General features: G+C 36.1%; 1 protein-coding gene across 2 annotated transcripts in view; it reads left to right on the top strand.

Moving 5' to 3' along the window:
• Positions 1-270: 270 nt before the first annotated feature.
• Positions 271-24,757, top strand: part of kcnip4a (potassium voltage-gated channel interacting protein 4a) — a gene marked incomplete at both ends in the record, with an annotated part of 252,120 nt that continues 227,633 nt past the window's right edge. Inside the window, 3 exons of one of the 2 annotated variants that reach the window (XM_081359523.1) lie at positions 271-486; positions 18,032-18,201; positions 18,904-19,055. In XM_081359523.1, the coding sequence (XP_081215649.1) occupies positions 18,917-19,055 (139 nt within the window). The remainder of the gene's footprint in view (positions 487-18,031; positions 18,202-18,903; positions 19,056-24,757) is intronic. The other variant, XM_081359522.1, reaches the window with a different exon arrangement.

Raw genomic sequence — 24,757 nt, 5'->3', positions numbered from 1 at the left:
ATCATGCATATGGTATTTTCATACAAGGTTGTATTAATAAAAAAAAAATAAAAACTGCAACATGGGCTTTAAGTGTACGTAGCTGGGACATGAATTTACATTTGATTTATAAAAAAGATATGCATTTATTTAAGCAACTGAACATATACATGATTTATGATTAGAAAAAAAAAACAATAAGAAAAAAAATCGAAGTATATCTTTTAAAAAATAGCCCTTTTAAAAAGTTGACTACCCATATGAAAACAACACTGTCCGCGAGAGCGCGCCTGACCGGTGACGCGCATCCTCACTGCATCAGACAGCAGCATCAGCTGAAGTTGCTTAACGCTGAACAGAAGCGCAACAGTCACAGTCTGTCCCTCATAAGTGCTCTACACACGGAGACAAAACTGGAAACAAAGACTATTATTACAATGGAGAAAAATCTCGACAGCATCTCATCTCGAGTGGACTCGTCAAGTTCGTCGAGTGGTAGGACTAAAGGTGCATGAATCATGATTATTCTCTCTCGCACCTTCACATTTTATCATGCATGCCTCGCATGTAAGTTTTGCAACCCAACGGTCATGTTTGTACTTTTGCCGTTCTTTGAAAGAGAGGTTCTTTATTACAGCTGCTGGTACAATGAGTTGGGCAATTCAGGCCACCTGTTACTTTACATTGGCCATAGATTTGAAACATTTATATTGTCATGGCATTTAGATGAAAATCGTGATATTGAAGCTTAAGTTCAGGCTTTAAGCTGTGTATAGCCTATAGGCTACTTTGTAGAGCTAGATGGACTAATATGAGCTGTTGTGTTTTAAACATCAAGGTTTGTTCACTGTCGACAATTTTATATATATATATATATATATATATATATATTATTTTTTTTATAACGCATCCTTAGAAGAAGCCTAGCAAGTGGGATGAAACTCACTGCCTGCGGACACAATCCCTGACCATGATACAGAGAATGTCTAAAAAAAACTTTCTCCTCTTACCAAACTACAAACCCTCAATATTTATAGAACATTGTAGGCTTTGCCATCCAGCAATCGCTGTAAATCCAGCACTACATTATTTTATATCAAGTCGATTTCGATTATTAATAAAATATTAATGCCACTTCTGTCAAAAACCCTATTATTTTATGAAGTATATAGCCATTTAACAGAGAACCTTTTAGATATAATTTGCCTTCATTATATAATTGACTCTTTTGTCATATGCATCCCAATGTGACTGTGAAAACACAACAGCATTAATATAACCTATTGTGTGTTGCTGATGGTGGAATGACCTCAAGTGCATTGGTACTTTGTGCAAACCTTGAAAAATGTTAATTTCCCATTATCTTGCGTAGTATAAAATATTATTTCCTCACAGATCACTGATTTCTTTGCAATAATAATGGCAGAACAATTGCGGAAAAGCATCAGATGGTTATCTCTGCAATAACAGGATTTGTACTAATGGTTTGTTGTCCAATAGTGACTTTTTATCCCCTGCTAGAGTCCATGTGTTCTGTACTAAATGATAAAGTAGCCTATGTAAAGCTTGTTTGTTTAAATGGAAGGAAACAATTTGATTCACATTTGCTCTCTACTTCACAAACAAGTTATTAACATAGACAAAGAGAATAATTAGCATTTTCATTGCAAGGAGATGATCTTTAAATCTTGAATCTGCAATGACATTAATGCGTTTGCTCTCCTATAATGGATCTTAACATTCACACTTTTATTACCATTACAGAAATATTGTGTTTAGAGTGCTTTCAAGGGTAATGCCATTTAAACTTGTCTTTTAAGGTGAAATTCTTACAGCTGCTACAGATTAATCTTGTGAGAAAAGACAGAATTAATGCATGCATTAGTCAAAGGTTAACGAGGATGAGGGATATGAAAATGAACGTGAACTAGCCTATTGTCTGATGCCATCAAATTTTAGACCTATTTCTAACTACATCATTGCCCAGCGTGAAAAGTGAATTAGTTGATTAGAGTAAATTAAGGGTATGTTTGTTCGAAAACGATGTACTAAAAAACGGAAAAAATGTTCATTTGCTTTTTTCGCGTAGAGACGACAATGTTGTAAAAACGATCTTCATTTACGAGGATCCGCAAAAAACTAAAAACGTTTTATTATGCTGCCAGGCCAGTAGTTGGCGATGTTATTTTGTAAAGAAACACTACGTGCCTATAGACACATATTACACATGTGCATGATGACATAGTTTTTACAAACATGCGGGTTTGTTTTTAGAGAAAATAACGGTATCGTTTTCAAAAACGTACACTTTGAAACCCGTTTTCAAATGTTTGCGTTTTCAGGCCCCCAAAACGCCATTGTCGTGTAATCGAACAACCAAGACGCATTAAAGTTTTACGTTTTTAGTTGAAAATGGTCAAGTAAACCCCTTAGACACCTGTAGCTTTTGTAGAAATGTTTTATAAAGCTTTAAATAAAAAAAAGATATGTACAAAAAGGTTTTTGTTATGGACTCGCTCTCATGTTGTTCCAATCTTTTTCTGCTACAATTCTTGTGTGGAACACAACTGGAATTTTTGAAGAATCTTCATGCAGTATTTTAGAGTCCACACCAGTGGATGATATCATTCTGTTTATTCTAAGCACGCGCTTGTCTGTCACATATATATACTCATATACTCGTATACTCAAATACAAATACTTAAATACTCAATCCAGCAGGACGGATTCTGATTGGCTGTCAATGTTTTTATCGTTCATCAGCTGGATAAAATCATGCTGAAAGTGATTCCAACAATATCGTTTCTGTGGCGTGAACTCTGCTATTCTATAACTATAACTATATCTTTATCGTTATCTTTATAGTTATCGTCCTTGGTGTGAATGGTAGTTCTTACAGCTCCTGTGCTATATTTTTAGTCTTCTGAAACCGTATGATAGAGTCACGTGAGGAACAGACTGAAATGTAAGCCATTCTTCACAGAATCTTTTTGTAGCTCTCTCATCTCATTCATTATCCTGCATATTCAAATGTCCTCAATGACTTCAAACCAGGAATGATGCGGCAGGGCGACTTTTTTGGGGGGGATCTGAACATGATAAAAACTATCAATGGATTATTGGTGGAAAAGAGCTTCGTAAAGATTCTTCAAAATATCTCCTTTTGTGTTTTATGGGGGAAAATAACATTCAAATTGGAAATAACATGAGGGTGAGTAAATAATGAAATATTCCTTTTTTAGGAACTTGATATAAAAGAAAAAAACATGCAAACATTGATCATGCAGAGAAAGCAAACTGGCACAAATAAGACCAGTATTGCGTGCCAGTATTAGGTAGGCGACAATTTTACTTTGCAAGTTACTTAATTTTCAAACCCACGCTTTGGAAATGCTAGCCACTCAGTTGGAAATGTAACTGTTGTGGCTTTGAACAGTGTTAATCTTTAAGTACATATTTACATATAGAAGAGTGTGAGTCTGCTGAGCTGAGCATGTTGAATATTTAAAATCCCGAATGGTAGACGAGACGGAGGAAGTATTTTACATTTAGCATGCTGACTACAACATATAATGAGCAGACACTTGTTTCAAAATGTTGAGGCTTGAAAACTGAATTTTTTTATTTATTTTTTTTTTTTTAAACAGTTTTTTTTTTTAGGTTAAACACTGTGCTTGTTTCATTTGCACTTGGTGAATGACTCAAACGGTGTGTTTGCTTTAGCATTATTAAATATATTTTGATCGGCTGATGACCTTGTGGCAGAGTGCAGCTTTCATCTGAAGCCAAAGGTCTGGTAGCCTTTTGTACGTGAGTCATTACCTTTAGATCCTTTAGTAATGCATCACCGGCCCTCTCTGTAGTGTTGGCTTACGAATGTCCGTTTCTCAATGTGTCTTTCGCTTTTATTGTCATGCAGTTTTGTGTTGCATAATCAGTGGGTGGAACCAAAGACTTGCCAGGTGGACTTTACAATATTACTTGGAAAAGTCTTTATTGTAAAGGATTAACATTGCCAACCAGCCGTTCATAATCAACATTGTCTCCATACATTTATAAATTCCTTGAAAACCAAGTGCAAAGTACACGACTGAAGCTTTTCCCCTTTTTTTGTGCGACTAGATTGACAAAGCACCCCAGATCATCAATGAACATCATTGTACATGAGCATCAATGAAATTACAGTTGGGTGAGACAGCGGGGAATGGGAGCCAAGCAAAACATAACTACAGTTATGGAGGAAAATTATCTTTTAATTGCTCTAGTTGGCAATTAGTTGTGCACCATAAAACAAGAAATTGTCGGAGGGGGATTCAATAAGAAGACATTTATAATTGTTTACATGAACACACTGTTCGTGTTTTAGCATCTTATTCACCAAAGGAATTAAGAAGTGCTCTTTACCATAATTCTCACTGCTTGTCTGGATGTGTTCTTGTTTATAATATTTTCTCTATCATTCTTCATGTTATGTTCTGTCATGAAGAGCTGTGTAGTTATTGGAGGAGGAATAGGCATGAGGCGGATATTCTATCTTGGATTATATTAATATCATGCCTATTCAAGAATTATTCTCATCTTTAAGTACAGTAAGCAACACGATGAACTTTCATACCATATTTCTACATATGTTGGCAAAGCAAATGTGCCGATTAGGTGCCATGCTGAAATTGCCAAAATTCTTTAGGACTCACAAGATTCTTGTTGCAATGGAAACACTGACACAATGCTCATATCTTCACATGCACAGACATTTCGTATATAATTTAAAATCTACTACTACTAATTGTTTATTTTCAGTGATGGCCACCGAATCTTCCTTTGGGTCACTATTTAACAGGTTTTTTCAAAGTACAATCATTTTTTTCTTTTTCTTTTTAACCATGGCATTGCCTCTTACAGAAATAAATCATTTGTGCCATTATTAGTCTTCATTCTGTTTTCTTCGAAACTTTTCTTTCTGGATGGAGATGGTGACCACATATGGAGCTTTATGCTCTGTTAGATGGACAGCCTGTAGCTGTAGCGGTGATGATGAATATACTTTGCCCTGAATCTGTCATATGCTGGAGGTGGAGATCTGCTTTGGAAGTTGATGGTGATAATAATATGTCTGAAATTCAGATCGATGTTTGGATGTCTGCAGTGTGCACGCATGGATATGTACACACCAGTTTCACAGTTAATTAACTGCTGAATCATCACAAAAAGTGATAACCAGGCTATAAAAGTACCAGTGTAGTACTCTCAACTGTTTAACACATTTTTTTTACAGAATAATTCTACAGAATTTGCTCTAAAAATCAGTGTAGATCATGTGCAACCCAGGCTCACTGTACAACTTTGGCTATGAAAAACTCCAAAAGCCAATATGTACATTTTCACTGCAGTTTTGCTGCTGAAATGAACACTAGAGGCAGTATCACCAACAACTTTTATTCTTTTTTACACAAATTATGATTACATGGACAGATTATTGGTAAATACAGACTTGGGAACCAGAATACATGGTTCCTTGCGCAATACCTCACAATACCAGTACATGATTTGTAAATTAATACATGTTGACATTTACAATACACAACCAGCTCCATATGCATGGCTTTTCTGACAAAATAAACTTGGTACAGTGATGTGGAGCGCTTGGGTACGAGACCTATGAGAAACAAATCACGATAAAAGAGCTCAAAGCCTTCTAAATGGCATGGTTGTTTTACAAATGCATTTTTATCTCACGTTTGCTTTTGTTAACACTGTCAGTTAGGTCTAGTGTAGGGTTTAATGTAGGTGGTTTTTTTTTTGGTGTGTATTAACTGTATATAAAATATTCTTGTTTAACATTTCACTTTTAAAATTCAGTGAAACGTGTTACAAGCAATGCATTATCATTTAGCAAAAAAAATTCTACGGGCACTTTTTTTATTCTAGGCTATAATGTAAAGACTTTCCGGCAGCCATAACCCTGTGGCCCAAGACTGGTTGCCTACTGAAGCTAAGCAGGGTTGAGCCTGGTCATTACCTGGATGGGAGACCTCCTGGGAAAACTAGGTTGCTGCTGGAAAAGGTGTTATTTAGGGCAGCAGGTCTGTGCTCACCCTGTGGTCTGTGTGGGTCCTAACCATGAAAGTGCATATCTATAGCATGAATTGTGTTTATACGCATGAATTGTTTATACGTGCAATTTATACGCAAAAAAAGAGATTTTACGTGCATATGATTTTCAAAGATATTTCGCTTGCATATGATACGCACTTTATGCCGTGTAATAGGCACGTACTCCACACCACTAATCCTACCCAAGGGGTTTACAGTGCGTATCATATGCAAGTAAAACCCTTTTTTTTGCATATAAATTGCACGATAAATAAAATGTATGCTATAGATACGCATTTTCATGAGATTGTGTTGTTCCTAACGCAACGTGTGGGTCAAAAAAGCACTGTCCTTTGGATGAGACGTTAAACTGAGGTCCTGATAAATCCCAGAATGTCATCCGAAAAGCAGTAGGGGTTTAACCCCGGCATCCTGGCCAAATTTGCCCATTGGCCTCTGTCCATCATCATGGCCTCCTAATCATCCCAATATAAAAACTGATTGGCTTCATCACTGTCTCTAATGTCACCAATAAGCTGGTGTGTGGTGGGCATTCTGGCACAATGTGGTTGCCGTCGCATCGTCCAGGTGAATGCTTTGAGTACCTAGAAAAGCGCTATATGGTAAATGTAAAAAATATTATTATTATTATTATTATTATTATAAAAAATGACAGAGCACCTCTAGTGGACGAGTCACTTGAAAAGTGCATGGGCAACGTATACGTTTTGCAAAATTGTTGCCAGAATCATGTATTTCCAATGAGAAAATAAAGTCCTTCAATTCTTTCTTGGCCTGGTAATAGGCTGTGTTAGAGAGAAAACAATGCTCCATAAAAATGTAGTACAAGAATCAGATTTCATGACGAAACACAATATTATTAGACCGCACAAACACAACCTCCAAATCTTGGAATTGCCACCTTAAATATATTTATGCGGCTTTGAGCCCCAATATAGTGTGTTCATCCACTTCACACCCTTGGAAAATCAAGGATTAATTGCCACGAGTAATTCCCATTGGTCTATCGGGCTTTTTCCACCAGGTTTTGTTTGCTGTGAAGCCAACTTGTGTTTTTCCCGTCGGGAGCTAGCGATGAGCATCTGCCAGGATGGCGTCCTGCCGTCGGAGCGAGGACAGGCGTGAGCGGCGGAGGGCCGAGAGCCCGCGGCAGAAATAAACACACACTGGGAAGAGCCAACAGAAGGCGTTTGTTTATGAACGCCTGGGGCCAAAAGGAGAACGGACACGCTTTCATGCTTAGAAGCTCCCTCCAGGCTTGTTTATGCCAGATATTCTGCCATATATGTCGTCTTAGCTTACTCAAGTGTCATGCCAGCGATCGCGATGGAGAGCAGTTTCTCAAACGCACACTTCAGCATCCGTCCGCTGTGGTTTGAATGAATGTTAAGCTGCCATGAAGGTTAATGTTTCGGATTGGTCTTGGTTTCATTACTTGCCTTTTCCTTGTGAATTTGACCTGCACTTTATCCTCTCAATCGCAAAACCTTTGGGTGGTGTCATAAATTTAATTTATAATCCCGCAGCTCTCATAGACTTTTTGCAGCACTAATTGTCTCTGATGGACATATCAATATCATTGATCTTTTTTTCTGATCATAAACTGTAAGTTTTGATGCCTTCATATCTGTCATTCTCACCATCTACAGTTGCAGTTGTATAATTCATAACTGAATTGGTCTATTGTAAGATCAAAGATATGACAGAATCTAAAGACAAGCGTGCAAACAGATCCGTCACGGATCAAATGCAGCCACTGATGCAACTCTCTTATCACCTGAATATATTAGAGCATCACTAAAGATTTCTTACTTTTCTGTCACGATCAGAAAATATGTGCCCTCAATCCGCAAGATTTTAAGCCATATAAAGGAAGTTTTATAATTTAAGACCATAGATATATATCTGTACACACACACACACACACACACACACACACACACACACACACACACACACACACACACACACACACACACACACACACACACACACACACACACACACACACACACACACACACACACACACACACACACACACACACACACACACACACACACACACACACAGAGTATATAGATAGATATAGTTCTATAGAAAACAAAAGATTTAGAGCCATCGGCATTAACACTTAGTGACCTTTAATAACAAGTTTTTAAGCAAAGTTAATCTGAATTGCTTTTGTATTGATTAACCAAGGTAACAGAACTAATATCTCTGGACTCTAAGCAGTTTACCTTCCCTACCTGTAATCTCATGAAGTGCCAAATAATGATTTTTGCATAAATCATCACCAATCTGAATAATGAAGTAGAAGCAGATGTGGGATTTTATTGGGCTTCACAAAGCAGTAAATTGTTTACTCAGACTCAGAGTAATTTTTTTTAAGCTCATTCTGGTTTTGAATGTACTGATATACAACACTGGCATCTAGTGGCTAAATTTCAACATCATTTTATATAGTGGAGACCAGGGGGAAATTGTAGCACACTAAATTTCCTCGGGGAGAATGAGGACTCTTATTTTGTACAGGCTCTGTAAAGTTCAGTCTTTTCTTGAGAGAAAGGAATGTGAACATTTGAAAAATATGTGCACATAAGCAATTCTGGTATTTTTTAATTGAAGCTTATATCTGTTTTATTAGAGTATTGATTAAAATTTAACATGAATGATAGATGTAGATAACATACAAGATTTTATCATGGCTGCAAGTTTGGAACAATCATAATACATGCAATAAAAACTGTAGCCTACTGAAATTTTTTAATCCTGTAATTGGGGTAAACAATTTCACTTTTTATATTCAATTCTATATGATCTGTGTTTCCCATTATTAGCTGCTTAATGATACCGTTACTTTTCGCAATTATAAGCCTTTTTTTACACACAAATGTTCCAGAAAGGATCTCCAGAATCAAATGTGAAATAAAAGTTGCATTTTACCTTCAATTTAATTTCTTTAAGTTTGATTTATGTCCTGTATTTAATTTTGACATGCATTTAAGTGCAAATAGCAATACTCTATTTACACTATGCAAAAATAGCAGGATTTTCTTTGCAATAAGTGTAAATAGTGGTCAGATGCTATTTATACTTATAAATAGTGGCATATACTATTTGCCCAACCAGACGTCAATGGGCGGAGTTTATGTAAGTAGCCTCTGCCAACAAGGTGGGATATTTGCACTTTGCTTAAATATACCCCGTTAATTTCAATTACTTACTGCTATATTCAAAAACATTTATATGGTTAATAAAAATAAAAGATATACAACAGAGCAGCGTGGTTAAGCAGCGTTAAATCATATGGCAGTAGGTGTCGACAAGTATCTTTATAAAGGAGTCTCAGAATCATTTATTCAACAGGCTGGTTGCTGGAAACTATTTCTTCCTCAGAAAATTATGCTAAAAACGATAAGTATATTCATATTCATTTCCACATTTCAGCAAATCGTCTTCATGAATGAGTCATTGAATTATTCATGTATTTGTTCAAAAATGCTGAATCGTCCAGGAACGGTTCTGCTGATGTCTGGATTTTGAACTGTTTTCCTCAGCGAAGCAAAAACTGATTTACTGATTTTTAAACTGATTGATTAACATATTGTTTATTGCACTACAATAGCCTACTGCACAATCGGACTGCCTCTGAAAGACGTCGTTGCCAGTTGAAACATGTCATGTTTTTGGATTAGTAATGGAGACTCAAGCAATGGTTGATTGTGATAGTAACTGTTGTTCTGTGACTGAAATTCACAGAAGAAAATAGGGTTCAGCTTCTATTATGAATTGGCTATTTGAATTCGTATGTGATCTCTCAGGAACATGCTTTATATCATATATCGCAAATGAACAGGAGGGTCAATACATTTTTAGTGTCATATATCAAGAGTACCTGTAGAAGCAAGTATTGTTTAACATTGAAGCGCTAAATCAACATCACAGAGTGTGTTTTTTGGGGTTGTTTAAACAGGTTGACAGTATGTTGGATGTTATCTCTTGTTACTCGGTAGATTAGCTAAATAATTGATGTGGACATCCCCTCACATCGGCTCACAGTCCCCTTCAGGGGAAAGCAGTGGGACGGTGTGTGTGTCTGAGTCTATGAGCTTAAACCACCATTTGTTAGGTGTAAAACTGAACTGTTATGTTTGGTCTACACAGAGAAAGAAGTATTCAGACTAGATGTCAGCAATGCATTACAAATCATAAATGTATCTGTAACAAGCATGAATTATCCATTGTGCTTTATCATTCCCAGATACAGTAAACATCTAGTAAACACAGTGATGACATATTTTTGTAGGCAAACCCCCCTGGTTCTCTCAACAAAAACCCAATTAGATTTTTCTATTGGCTTTTGAATTATTGCAGAAAACAAGCTCTGCGACCAACAATAGTTTTCTGATTATCACATGTTTTGTTCATGATAATCTTCAAAAATGAATGCAGTTATAATGAATTTTGAAGGCTAAATACAACTGGCTGAAGTAAAAAGCTAAATGAAAGCAATAAATGAACGATTTCAACATCACCACCAATAAGCTTCAGACAACTCTTTCAGTCATTCTTTTGTTTTTTTAAAGCCATTTTCCCTGAAAGTTTGAGTTCTAATAATTTGCAAGAATTATTTTGGCGTTTTGAGGCTGTAAAAGCGGACTTGTGTGAAGATGAGTTTACCTGTTTGGCGTGATGTGTATTATCCCCGACAACCTCTATAGTCCCATTTAGCCACTTTATAACAACTGCCTTTTTGAGACAAGTAAAAGCCTTTATAAAACCATAAGGGGGTATTACTTCTGTGTTTTATGATGTTGAATTAAAATGTGAAAATATCTTAAACTTGTGTTCACCACAGACCTCATTTTAGGCATTTAAAATCCCATTTAAAAATCCCATTGATTTTGGGATGATGGAACTGAACGTGCTAAAATGTTAACTTGTTTCTTTGATTTGGCCTACAAAAATTTCCCTGCAGAGCTCTATTAGATCATTAATGCAACGTTAATTTCACTTTAAGTCTAAGACTGTGTTTAAATCTCAAACTTGAACTCAACTCGGCTGATGAAGCTTTTTGCTCCACATTCACACACCAGGCTGAAACAAATGGCTTTGTGCCATTCGCTGCTGTTTTGAAGGGGACCAAGGTTGCTGTTAATGGCTGCACAGCGTTCAGCTGATGTTCACAGTTCACTGTCTAGACCTGCTGAGTCCATAGACAGCAACTGTCAGACTCATGACCACAGTGACTTTGAAAGAGCAGTAGAGGAGGGACTAGAGACCTCCACTGTTCACAGTCATAATGAGTTATGATGAGACCTCCGAAAATTAGGGCAACGCTGTGCAAACTCTCTGCAACTGCATAACATGAAAACTTTGTAGTCTTAACATATGATTTCTTGTAGTTTATCTTGTTTTTGATTTAAAAAATATCGAAAAAGAGAAGAAAAATTGTATAGATATTAAAACAAGTTTTCAGATAATATATCTTGCAGCACTTTTCTTTCTTACCCAATAGGCTTCTTTTTTTATTTATTTTTATTACAGCATTATTTATTATAAATATACTTATACTTATTAGTTTGGTTCATGTTTGTTCACATTACATAATCTTAATTTAGACAACTAAAATGTTAAAATTAATATATTTTGATGTTAACATTGACCTATAGATTAATAAATGCTGTAATTGTTTGTTACAAAATTGTATTTAACATGAGATCACATAAAACATCATAGCATAGCAGTGTTGTGGCTCAGTAAACAAATTATCTTTTTCTTTTGAAGATGTTAATGCAGACAGAATGCTGTTATCTTCTTATTTTCTGATAAACAGGTCCCTTTGGATGAGAGGAATGTATCACATTTTCAGTTAAATCTGACTATTGTGTATTAATGGCACAGGATTTTGCTGTCTGCGAGTACTGGACTAATTAACTCTCTTTTTGAAGATATGTTGCAGTGATGCATGTTTTGCTTCTGAGTAATTGCAAATGTAGTTTAATACTGTACCAGCTGACTGATAGGAATTTTTTGTTATCTTAAGAGTGAGTATGTGCCAATCTTATGTTTTTCGGCCTGATTTTACACACATGTATAGCCCTGCACTACTGAATGAAGACTATAATGTATAGATAAAAGAAACAAACTAAAACACAGGTGGAGGGAAGTAGTGATTGGATGTATAGAACTAGTAGTTAGTTAAGCGGCTGTTGTTTTGTAATTTGAAAGGTTTAGATGAACACATTTTTCCTGAACTTTTGTTTAGAACTTTAGTGTTTGTTTTTTGATCATGTATAAAATTTAATTCACTGTATTTTTTAAAACAATTGATCATGTATTTAGATTAGTGCTGTCAAATTGACATATCTTGATTAATCGCATCTAATCGTTTTTGTTTGTATAATATATGTGCATATATACATAGTTGCAATCGAAATTATTCAACTCCCAATGCAAATCATGTTTATTGGCATGTTTATTATTAATGAATAAATCAAACAAAAGTAATAGCTCAACACAACAAATGCTTTAAGTTCCCCAAATTTAACTGAAAATGCAACTTTTAATGACTGCAGTTTCAAAATTGTTCAACCCCTGAATAGAATCCCTCACAACAGCACAAATATAAAAAAATTAAAAGTGTTGTTAAGCATCCTGATTGCAACTAATCAAGGGCTTCATTAGTTGCAGCAGGTTTGCTTGAGCTAGAACACATGAAATATCTGAACTGGAACAGGTTTTTTGAGTGTCACATTTGACTGCAAGTGAGAAATATGGCTAAGGCCCTGTCCCATTTCTCCCCCCTTAAAACTTCCACTTGGTTTTGAGTGCCCTCGAAAGTAAAGTCCCCTCAACGAGGGGAAGTGGAGTTGAAGATCTTTCCCTATGAAATGGGACACCACTATATGCAAATTATATATAACTATCCCAGTTATGATCAGGATATAAGTATCCATAATAATATGCTGGAAATCTAATAAAGTAATCAAATGTAAAATAACACAGCATAGTTTATTATAGATAGATTAATGCTCATTAAAGCTAAAGTTATTCATTCAAGAGCTGGGAGTAATTTTCTCTTTGCCTTTAGTTGTTTTATTCACATTAAGGTGTAATCATTAGCAGGTTTATTAGACGCTGCCACTTTAAGACCGAATGCAGATCTAATACACATTGTCTCCCAACTATTCCACAACTAAGGCCCATTTAAGACATAAACTGTGTTAAAGTGAATCTCCAAACCGGTCATTTAGCCATATTTTTGTCTTTATTTGATCGTATAGACGCGCACATGAAACCCAAAGTATAGTTTGCTTGTCTAACGTTAGTTGCAGTCCGTTTCCGAACGCGCGCCGCCATGGGAACAGGATCAACGTCTCTGCGCGGATTATTGAGCTTATTATAGCTCTTTTTACAATCAAACACGTCCCGCAATTTAGAATCAGCTGACACTGCATTTTACAACAATCACTGATTGTGTTTAGTGCTGTTTGGGTTTAACGTTAGGGAGAAGTGACAGCGCGCTGTGAAGAAAAAGATGAAGCACTAGACGAACGCGGCTAGTTTTTTAATAGTTTTACCTCACATCTTCTTTTTATAATCTTTATAATCCTTGGAAGCCAAAATCGAAAAATAAAATTAGATTAACTACCCAGATAAGATGTATATTTGATGGGCAGACTCTCTCGAAGCACTCGGCAGATATCATGAACATCGTCAGATAGATAGCTTCGTGAAATATTTTCTAACATTAGTGTTCAAAACTTAACAGTCCATTGGATGTGCATTAAACTAACATATTTCAACATATTTAGAATTTTTAACATGCTTATTTGCGAAGATATAATTACAATTTAATTGTTCCTTTCCAGCGGTGTCCGCCATCTTGTTTAAAAAAATTACCGGCTTGCTGAGTCCGCAAGGTATCCTGGGTAATTTCATCTTCCACATCATTTTAAGTCTGCAACGGACCGCACTATGTTTTGAGGGTTGATTTTAAGGGGAGAATAGCACTCCCCCTTGCTCTTTAGAGTATTGGGACACCCTACCCCTACACGAGAACGCGCAAAAACAAGGGTTAGGGCAGAAATCTAGGGTAAGGGGAGGTATTGGGACAGGCCCTAAGTCAAAAGAATGGTCCAAAAAGTTAAGAGAATATATCATCTCCCTTCACAAACAAGGAACAGGATACAAAAAGATAGTGAAGGCACTAAATGTTCCTAGAGACAAAGTTGGAAGCATAGTTTACAAGTTCAAAGTTAAAGGAACAGTGGTTACTCTAATTTTGAGACTGCAGAAGTCATTAAAAGTTGCATTTTCAGTTGAATTTGGGGAAACCACTTGAAACATTTGTTGTGTTGAGCTATTTGTGTGAACTTGAACTATGAACTTTTGTTTGATTTGTTCATTGCAAACAGCTGAAAGTCTGTAAATTTTGCCTATAAACCTGATTTGCAAGGGGGTTTGAATAATTTCAACTGCAACTGTGTGTGTGTCTGTAAATATACATATCACACACACACACACACACACACACACACACAAAATCTGAGATGTGTTTCAATTGTCTGCTATGTAGTGCAGACATCAGCTTTCTGAAGCAGCCTTAAAAAACTGGACATTTTGAACGTCCAGAAAACATTCAGATATAATGTTTTCGTGACTTAATGGGATGGTTAGCAAAACGTTTGTAGAACATATTTTTGTTAGCTGGTGTGGTGGGTCAGATAAGAGGAACAGAGGAGCCTTAACACGGGTCAAAGCAACAGAATTCCGTATTCTGTAAAACAGGTTGCGTCGCTTCGGTCCCAGATCTTTTTATGTGCTTCGTTAAATATAGAACCAATTTACTTGATGTCTTCAAAGAAGCGAGCAAAGATGATCGTAACCGATGCCCATCACATATGCAGATTTCCCCGTCTTCTCACTAACATTCAGATATTAAAATTGAATAAAATGGCAACAATAAAAATAACTATCTAGGTTAGCTGATTACCTTAAAATTCCATAGATATCGTAGTATTGTCACGTCTTGTTTGGGTCATGTTTCATGTCAGTCATGTGATTCCTTTTCCCTTATGTGTTCCCCATGTGAATGCCATGTTGTCATTGGTTTAGTGTCTGATCATAGTGCACAGGTGTCTCTTGTCAGTAGTCCTTGTATATTTAAGCCCTAATGTTTCCCTTGTTACTTTGTCAAGTATTGTTACCTGTAACCACTGTTTGTAAGTCCATCTTGTTTTGAGTAATATTAAGCTGCACTTGGGTTCTGCACACTTTCCTCCAGTGGATTCCATGTTACAACCATCTACTGTTAACACTTTCATTGACAAGCTTATGCGTTAAGACCGGTTTTCCTGTTTGTAGTATCTCCCAAAAAAACCCAATCTTTCTGTGTTTTTGTTGGGTGTCTTTTCAAAATGCTTAAAAATCTAGTTGAATTAGTGCTTGAAATCATATTTTCAATAACATCAAGCAGAATTCACTGCAGTCTGTCTTTATCTGTAGTATAACAGATGTGTGTCTATTGATTTCTCTGGATCAGGGTTCGCTTTATCTTGAGATCAATACAGGTTTCTAACTAAAGAGCGGTGTGGTGCGTCATTTAGCTTGCATTTTCATTTTAAATCACAGCACTAAGTGAACCATATGTCATAAATATTGTCGATTTCATTTAGTTAATATCTAAAATGTCAAAAATGCATCATGATACAAACCCAGACTTATATTGTGTTTATTACATTTGTTCACTTTATGTATTTGTTGTTAGTAATCTCTGCGATTTAATCAGTCGCAATAGCCGAAAACAGAACCTGCAAAAGCGCGAGGATAATAATGATATTGTGAAGCTCTTACTGGATTTCTTTCTGCAGGCTTGACAGATCAATCTTTCTAATGCACCTGTGAATGTGAACCTCCCTTTGTGAATTTAGGTTATTTTGATCAGAGGACGAATTCCACAGCTGGACTGAAATCCAGCAGATATTCCTGTAACCTCTATAAATGCTGTCATCGACCGTGTTTATGTTAAAAATATTGGTCATTCGAAATTTTGTCATTTTTATTTTTCAAATTAGGTATGTCATGACAGTCAAATGTTGATTTGGTTGTCATAAATAAGTCAATATTCTCTGGTTTCCTGAAATCCAAATAATACCGCTGGTTGATTAGATTGACTTGTCAATCTTAAATGTGTTTTAAAACATTTTAAATGGAATACCCATAATTTTATATAGGGTTAATTCAGGACAATTGGGATATTTTTCTCCACACATCTTAATGGCAAAGTCAGAATTTACCTGAATTTACCTTAATTCAGGTACCTGAATTTATATATGGGCTATATATACACATTAAATAAGTCTGTAAGTATTGCTTTTGGAAGCAAAATATGGTAGCAAAATATATTTGGCTCCCATTCTAATCTGCACTCTCTTTGACGTGCATGCGCGAACGAATTGGTACTCGTTCATTGAAGTGTGAAGTTAAACATGGACTCGCTTGCTGTCAGGATATTTCTTTATGCAAAATAGAAATACTTGCGTGAATTTGTAATATTTACAGGTAACTGTACAACCGTTTGATGTAAGTTGTGCTCTGAGTTAACAAAACACATGCATCTGATGACATTTTCAGTAAGAATATGTGTACCGTTAGACCCCTAGAGGCCTATATATATATATATATATATATATATATATGTATATATATGTATATATATGTATATATATATGTATATATATATATGCTCTTGAGTGCCTCTATCAAGGACATGAATGAGAATGAATGAGCTGATTAAATTACTGTGCACTGTGACTAAAATCGAATTGAAATAAATGGCAAGAGCCAGCGTCAACAGTTCAGTAAGAGACCATTTCAAAGAATATGCACATTTGAGTTTATTTAAAATGTTTTAATTAATATAGTATTATTCTTACAGCTGTACTGCAGAAAGAATTTTCTCAGTCAGTTTTTTTTTTGTCTCGTTTTTTATTTAAAAATATCTTTCATGATAAATTTACTAGAGAAGCGAAATTGCAGGAGATATAAAGACTAGCACTTATTCTATTCATGTTTGTTCATAAGACATTACTGTTAATTTAAACAACTAAAATGTTAAACTGAATTATTATCTGAAGATACAAATTTTAACCTAAATTAATAAATGCTATAAAAATACTGTTCATTGTTATTTGGTGTAAATTAATGTTAACTAATAGTACTGTATAAATTGTTAATTCTTCTCTTTTTTTCAGAATAAAGACTTAAAGTTGTCATGAAACGGAAGTTGCGATAGAACAAGACAACATGTAGGACGGGGCTTGATTTTATCCATTAGGAATTGGTTAGATGGTTGTGGTTTTCTATTGGTCTATCTCATGTGAGTGACAGGTTGCCCCGCCCCCGTGCCAATAAACACGTCATTATAGAAGAGAAGAGATTTTGCTGCAAGAGAGAGGAAGTTATTTTGATTAAAGACATATAAAAAATGTGTATGGATAAATAATTTATAAAAAACACTGCAATATTCCATAATAAATTGTAAATTTTGATTTCATGGTGACTTTAAAATGATATGGTCATCATTATTGTATAGCATCTGAAACGAAATCATTGCTGACAGGATCAGGTGCGTATAGGGTGCGAGTATCCTCGGTATAGTTGTCCCTGTTGATTTGTGTAAATGCAGCATGCTGAGTGATTTTATGGGAGGTTTGGTTGGGGCGGGGGTCTAAATGTTGCTAAATATGGCAGCAGAGCAGCAGGGGAATCTGTCTGTGATCCAACACTTCATTATTGGCTCTGTTTGTGTGTGCACATGTGACACGGGTCCTGTGAGTAAAATGTCCGTCATTTGCATGAATGTTCATGCCACTCTCTGATTGGCTGCTCTCAGGTGCAGATTCTGATGATGTTTTGCTGTCCCCTATAGTGAGAGAGGGGCGGATAAAGGCTTGATCCCACCAGCAGACAGTCGGATCACCTCCCCTCCTCTTTTCTCACATGAAATAAGAGAAAGAGTTCAGTTGCGTTCAGAAACCTGAGCATCTTTGTGTTTCTGTGAAGCCGGTGAAGGTCCAGCAGCTCCTCTAAGCCCACAAGGTAAGAAAATACGCTCACTGGAAGAGAGAGTGCAATACTCTTTTGTGGGTTCAATTTTGCTGCTTCATTTAAAGCAGAATTAAGTAGTTCAGTTTCACCCTAAAGTAGAACAGGAGCTTTTTGCCTCGTGTACCTGTAGTTTGATGTATTCTTCAGAAGTTCATCTGTTGCTAAACTCCTACTACTAGTTGCTATTATAGAAGAGGATATTCAAACCCTTCTGGCATAGAACATAGTTTTGGGATCTGTATTATGAAACCATACTAAGATGCAGTTTTGCTCACACTTTTTATATTAGGTGTCTACTATGTACTTGCATTCATTTGTTTTATACTTATTTTATTAATGTTGTATTGCTAAACACTTTTGCTGCTATTGAGAGGGGATTTGGTATGGTTATGGACAGGTTTTGTGGTTAATGGTAGGTTTAAAGGGTGGGTTAAGGGGTAAGGGAAAGGTCAACAGTGTAATTAAATATGTAATTACAGCCGTAATTACATGCAGATATTTTAATACAAGTAAAATAATGTATGTGTTTCCCAACCCTGGCTGTTCCTAGAGACACATCAATTTTGGATGTCTCCTTTATCTGACCCATATATTTCTGGTCTTGCAGTCTATACTAATGATATAATAAAGTCTTAGGAAGAAACTGTAGGATCCAATGGCATCATTTTAACAGAAGCTACCGGATTTGACTAGTTGTAGTGTGACCATGTCCACCCCAGTCAAGAGGACTCAGTGGGACGAAGACCTGTCTCAGTTTGGCAAGGATCACGGCCTTTCCAAGAAAGTGCTGCTCAACTGCTGTCTGTTCAGACGGATCATCTCCTGGGCTTCCTCCAGCAAAAAAGGTAAATCTCTCTTCAAGAAAATGACTCGTTGTATAGTAGGCTACCACCCAGAATGAGAATGCTAAGTTTAGTCCATATGGGTATTTGGGAGAGTCTGATCGAACTAATGGATTTTTTAAAATGTTTACAAAATTTCATAAGATATTAAGACTAGTTTTATATATGTATATGTATATGTATGTATGCTGCAGATATTTTTAAAATGAATTAAGATATGCCAATATTAACATTAACCTAGATTAGTAAATGCTGTACTAATGTTAAACGTAGTCTTTAGAACTGAATTAAGTGTTACTAAAATAATTGTATATGTAATGTAATTATTAAATATTAAGAAATGAGAATGTTAATTTTAGGGACAGATTTACTAACAGCTTGCGCCAGCGCAAACCCTCTTTTGGCATTACTACTGTCAGGGATTACTGAAGACACGCAGTGAAAATTTAACGCTTAAAAGTTGTGAACAGGGTTATTTTTGCAGCTGATCTTATTGTATATGCATTTGTAGGAGTTTCCCTTTTCAGGAGAGTGTTTAAATGAATCATGTGAGGTGATTTACTAAGGTTTGCTCTAGTCAATTTACTGGTATTTGTGCCATTTACCGCCCCCAAAAAAGTCTAAATGTCTTAAACCAGACGCTAATTTGGAGTCTGGTGGAATTTTTAAAGTAGTGTACGACACAGTGCAGTGCATTAAAAACAGGAAAGTCCATCAGTTATTTTCTTTACACAGACTACATTTGCTTGAAGCCTTTTTTTAAAGAACTGAAAACTCATTAAAAGTGTATTTCAAAGGTATAGTTCACCAAAAATGAAAATTCTGTCATCATTTACTCACCCTTATGTCGTGTCAAACCTGTACGACTTTCTTTCTTCTGAGGAAAATAAATGAAGATATTTTTCCCTAAGCACTTCCTCTCTGGGAAAATCTGTCGCCATTTTGAAGTGCGTTCAACTACAAGTGGACGAAGGAAGTTTATTTGGACAGACACTCGACCCATTGATTCTGACCGAGGGAGCGAGTCTACTCATATGTACAGTGACGTGACACAACAGAAACTCGCATTGCTCGCCCTTAATTTATCCACGAGTGATCAAGGGCTTAGGGCACTCCATTTACCATTGCAAGGGTTCCACCAGTAGTGGGCACTCGTGCAACGTAAGCAATGACGTACTTCCTAGTGAACAAAGAGGGAAGTTGGTGAGGAAAGGACTTAACCACAGCCATTATTCAAACTATCTTCTTTTGTGTTCCACAGAACAATGTCATTCAGGTTTGGAATGACATGAGGGTGAGCAAATTATGATTTTTGGGTGAAATGTCAAGATCTTGCACCATATTTCCCCTGTCCTATAGGCATAGGATTTTTTTTAGATCCGTTTTGTGAACCAGTTTGTTGTTTCCATGAAAAAATAATGAAAACACATTTATTTAGATTTTGAATCTTAAAAAAAAGGCTACAGTTTGCAGTCAGTTAGAAAAAAGGATGAGGATGTGGCAAATGTTTACTTCTGATGCAAGTTGGCTCAACAGCTGGTGATCTCATTTCAGAAAGTGACACTTGGAGCTCTCTGAATGATGCTAAAACAAACATTCTTCAAATCTCATTTGAAACTAATATTTGGCACCAATTTCACTCTTATATAGACTGAGTTGGCTGAAAAGTAGAGTTTTGTTTCATCAGAAAACCTGTATGTGTCCAGTGCATTAGAGATACACTTATACTGTTTTACTCCTTTCTATTTTACCATTAAAATGATAGTTCACCCAAAAAAGAAAATTCAGTCATTATTTACTTCCAAACTATTTTGGAAATGAGTAAATGATGGCAGAATATAAATTTTTGGGTGAACGATCCCTTTCATAATCTTTCAGATTTGCTGGGCATCTTTAGAACATTCTTCCTTCCTCTGCTTTTTGAAGCCAAGCCCCTTGACACATTTGTCTAATCTGCTGATGTGATATTGATCATTTTACTGCTGTGTGTTGGATTTATGTTGTGTTCTGTGTTTCGAGTGATCAGACTTTATGGTCTCATGTGAAGTGACAGGCATATGAATCATTATATTACAGTGAAAGGGATATCGATGAATTTTAGAGTTGTAAATTTACAGTTTCTCATTTGTTAAATGACTTTGTGGTGTTAGTCTCAGGGTGTGGTTTGCTTTAAATGTTACTGCGTTGGTTTAAAATGGATTATTTCCATCTCATTCCTGATTACAGTCTCCGTACAGTGTGAAATGATGAAACTGCTTCCAAATGTAGCTCCAAACTGCCAAGTGAGTGTTGCTAGCTAAAAAAAGACATTCTGGCAAAGTCCTTGGAAACTGTAATGGAAACGATACTAATGAAAGTAAAGCAGATGCTGAGGGAATGTTGTTCAAAAAGATTTCTGAAATTCTCAAGTGGGGGTAATTCAGTATGACATGAAAAGAAATGGCATGCTTTATATAGATCCAGTATGTGGTTCATTCCAATATTAGATGAATATGTAGATCAAATTATGTGTGTGTTTGAATGTTTATGTTTGCGTGATGTAAGTGCATCCTGTGTTTTGTATGTGTGTGTATATGTGTATATGTATTTGTGTCTCTATTCATAAGACAGTTATTATCTAAGGCGCTGTGTAGCTGTAATCACACCGGCTCGGGAAACAGCTGGGCCCTTTATAGTGTCAGATGCTGCTGTCAGTGTCCAGCCTCGCTGAATGGACAAACTCAATGGGTTTATTTGGCTGGCTCAACACTGGCCTGTCTCTGTGCAGCATAATCTACTTTGACTATATAATTGTATTCAGAAGCATAACCTTCAAGATGGATTAAACTGACACGGCAGAAAAATGCATTATTAAAAGTGGTTTTAGGCATCTAGCTTGCTCTGGATGTTATATATCTGCAATACAGATGCATTTCAATGTATTTTATGAAGCTGTTTAATTGCAAGGCAGAGAAGGTTTATGGTCATTGCATGATCTCTTTATTGACTATTTTGGTTCGTTTTACAGCAGCAGATTTCCTTTATATTTATGTTAATGGCGATTTTAGAGTTAAACGGGTCTTGCAACAGAAGTGGTAACCTTCCGGTCTCTCTCTTGAAGCCAACACGAAGTGGCTTAAACTGCAATTCATCAACTGGCCTATAGAGACAGGCTCCAAAAGAGAGTCAATCCCATAGACCCCCCCATGTTAATATGCCCAGCTTTACAGCAGAATTTTTTTTTTACAGCCTGGTACAAAAAGTGGTTTTGGTCTATATAGCTAATTTTGCCCTTCATGACAACTGTGAGAGTTTTTATAACTCATCTGTTTAAATTATATTAAGCCTTAAAGTTCTGCAAAATTAAGGGTGTGGCCACTTGAGTGACAGGTGGATTGCCGCTGCTATCACTACTAGCCGTTTGTCTGCTGTCTGTTAGCTGTCACCTCAGCTAATCCCGCCTCTTTACCCATTTTTGGTTATCCTGGAGTGTCTTGCTGCCAAGATGGCGACGGCTGGCTCCGCCTACTTTGGGCTTCAAAAATGCTCCTCAGAAACCTACGGTGATGTCACGGACACTACGTCCATATTTTTTTTACAGTCTATGGTTTAAAGCCGCCATGCCACACACACACCAAAGGCCCTGTCCCAAATGGCACCCTAAACGCTTGTGTCTTCCTCTGAGTTCACACTTTTGTCGAAGAAGTCTGCTGCAGAGCTTGCATCGAGGGCGCATATCGACCGCCAAGGGAGCACTCGCGAGCACCCTTCTGAAACCTAAAATGACAAATGGGACACCCTCCGGTCTCATGGACTTAACGGACACACGCACGCAGTAGCCATTGTAAGTCCACTAGACCGAAAGTGCATATGAAGTGTGCCATTTGGAACAGGGCCAAAGTATGAAATTAATGGGGGCTTGGGACACCAAAATTAATAAAAATGCCTAAAAGATTGAAAACATCTCTGGTGATGCTTGCTGGAATTCTCCAATGACTTGTTCTGCTTAGATCCAGTCAAATGTAAAAGTCAATGAAGAGAAAAAGCAATATTGACAATTTGTCAATTGTTCTTTGATGTGAGCTATTTTCTCTTGCTTTGTCAAATTTTATTTATTTATTTAATTTAAGAAAAAACTAACACAACATGACAATGTCTTGAAGATTGTTCAAAAAGATTTTTAATATTTGTTAGAGGCTGGTAATTGGTTTGTCTAAATCAGTTCTCAACCTTTCTGACTCCGGACCATTACAATATTTGAAAGCCCTATAGCCCTGGTTTTGTTTTCAAAACGTATTATAAATTATGGGCACTCCTATAAATAAAAATATTTTAGTTCGTTTTTAAAATTTTTTTATTTGATTTAAGTCATCTTAAGGTCCCTTTGAAAGTTTGCTGAGGGCTCCTGGTTGAGAAGCACTGGTCTATATATACTTATAATACTGTACGAAATAAAGTCTAAAATGAGTCATTTGTGCAATTCAAAGCATCCATGGAATGATTGTTAGAAACATTCAGATGACTGTGGTACAACTCTGACCACTGGATGGAGCTGTATCCATACGTTTCCTCATCCACTCAGCCATAGAGTATATGACTAAACTAAACCAACAGAAAACCGAATACAATAGGGCTGTTGTCAGTTTGTAAGCCATACTGGAAGGCCAATTCACCATGGGTTCCATAATTCGCTATTGAAATGTCCCATGGATTTTTATGGGATTAGTGGTTAAAATAAGGTTTGTGGTTAACATTACTAGAAAGGGTTTTTTTTGTTTTGTTTTGTTTTTTCTACTATATAAATAACACATAGTCATACTCATACCTCAAACCACAAGTTACAATCAGTTGTCCAGGTCATCAAGCTGATTTATTAAAGCTCAGATCCTTAGTTGAAGACTTTATATAGCAACTTTTGAATTTGAATTATTATCATGATTTACTCACCCTCATGTTGTTCCAAACTTATAACTTCTGTTATGTGCATCACAAAAGCAGAAGCTGCTCTCTTCCATATGGTGAAACTAAAGAAGGAATGAAGGTGCCCTTGTGAGAAAGAAGTGTGCTTAATTGTATTGTATATGCACTTGTAGTGTACTTCAAAGATAATATAAGGCCACTTTCATGACATTCCTAGCACACTTTTAAAAAGTGCACTTTGTAATAATATCAAGTTAAGTTTTACTTTAAAGTACACAAATCACTATGTTTTAAGAATCTTTTGTCATACTTTAAGTACACTTATTTTGATGTGTTGGCTAACATGCCTAAGATGTGCTTTAGAACATAATTTCAACTCGTGTAGCCTAAATAAAAAAATATATGTTCTAATTTGCAACTTCTTTATTACAAATACTGAAATTTACCATAAATGCTTACCATAAATGCTTGTCAATGCATTCGGCAGTACACTTTTACCACATTTAAAAGACAATAGAATCATTATGAAAAACAGATCTAAGACCTACTTTAGTGGGTCAAAAAAGCACTCTGAAGTTTATTGCATGTAATATAAAATTAAAATATAAAATATTTATTGCAATTAACATGCAAACATTTGCATTCAGTTTGCACTCAAGTATATTCCTTTAAAGTATATTAAGTGTACTATTTTTCACAAAGGTATAAAACAAAACAAAAAACCACAATAAAAGCATCGTAAAAGTATATATGTGACCCTGGACCACAAAACCAGTCACATGGGTCAATTTTTTTAAATTCGGCTT

This window comes from Scardinius erythrophthalmus (assembly GCF_964197995.2).
Source record: "Scardinius erythrophthalmus genome assembly, chromosome: 2".
NCBI classification, from domain to species: Eukaryota; Metazoa; Chordata; class Actinopteri; order Cypriniformes; family Leuciscidae; genus Scardinius; species Scardinius erythrophthalmus.
The sequence above is the reverse complement of the archived record's forward strand: the minus strand, read 5'-3'. Positions and strand labels throughout refer to the sequence as shown.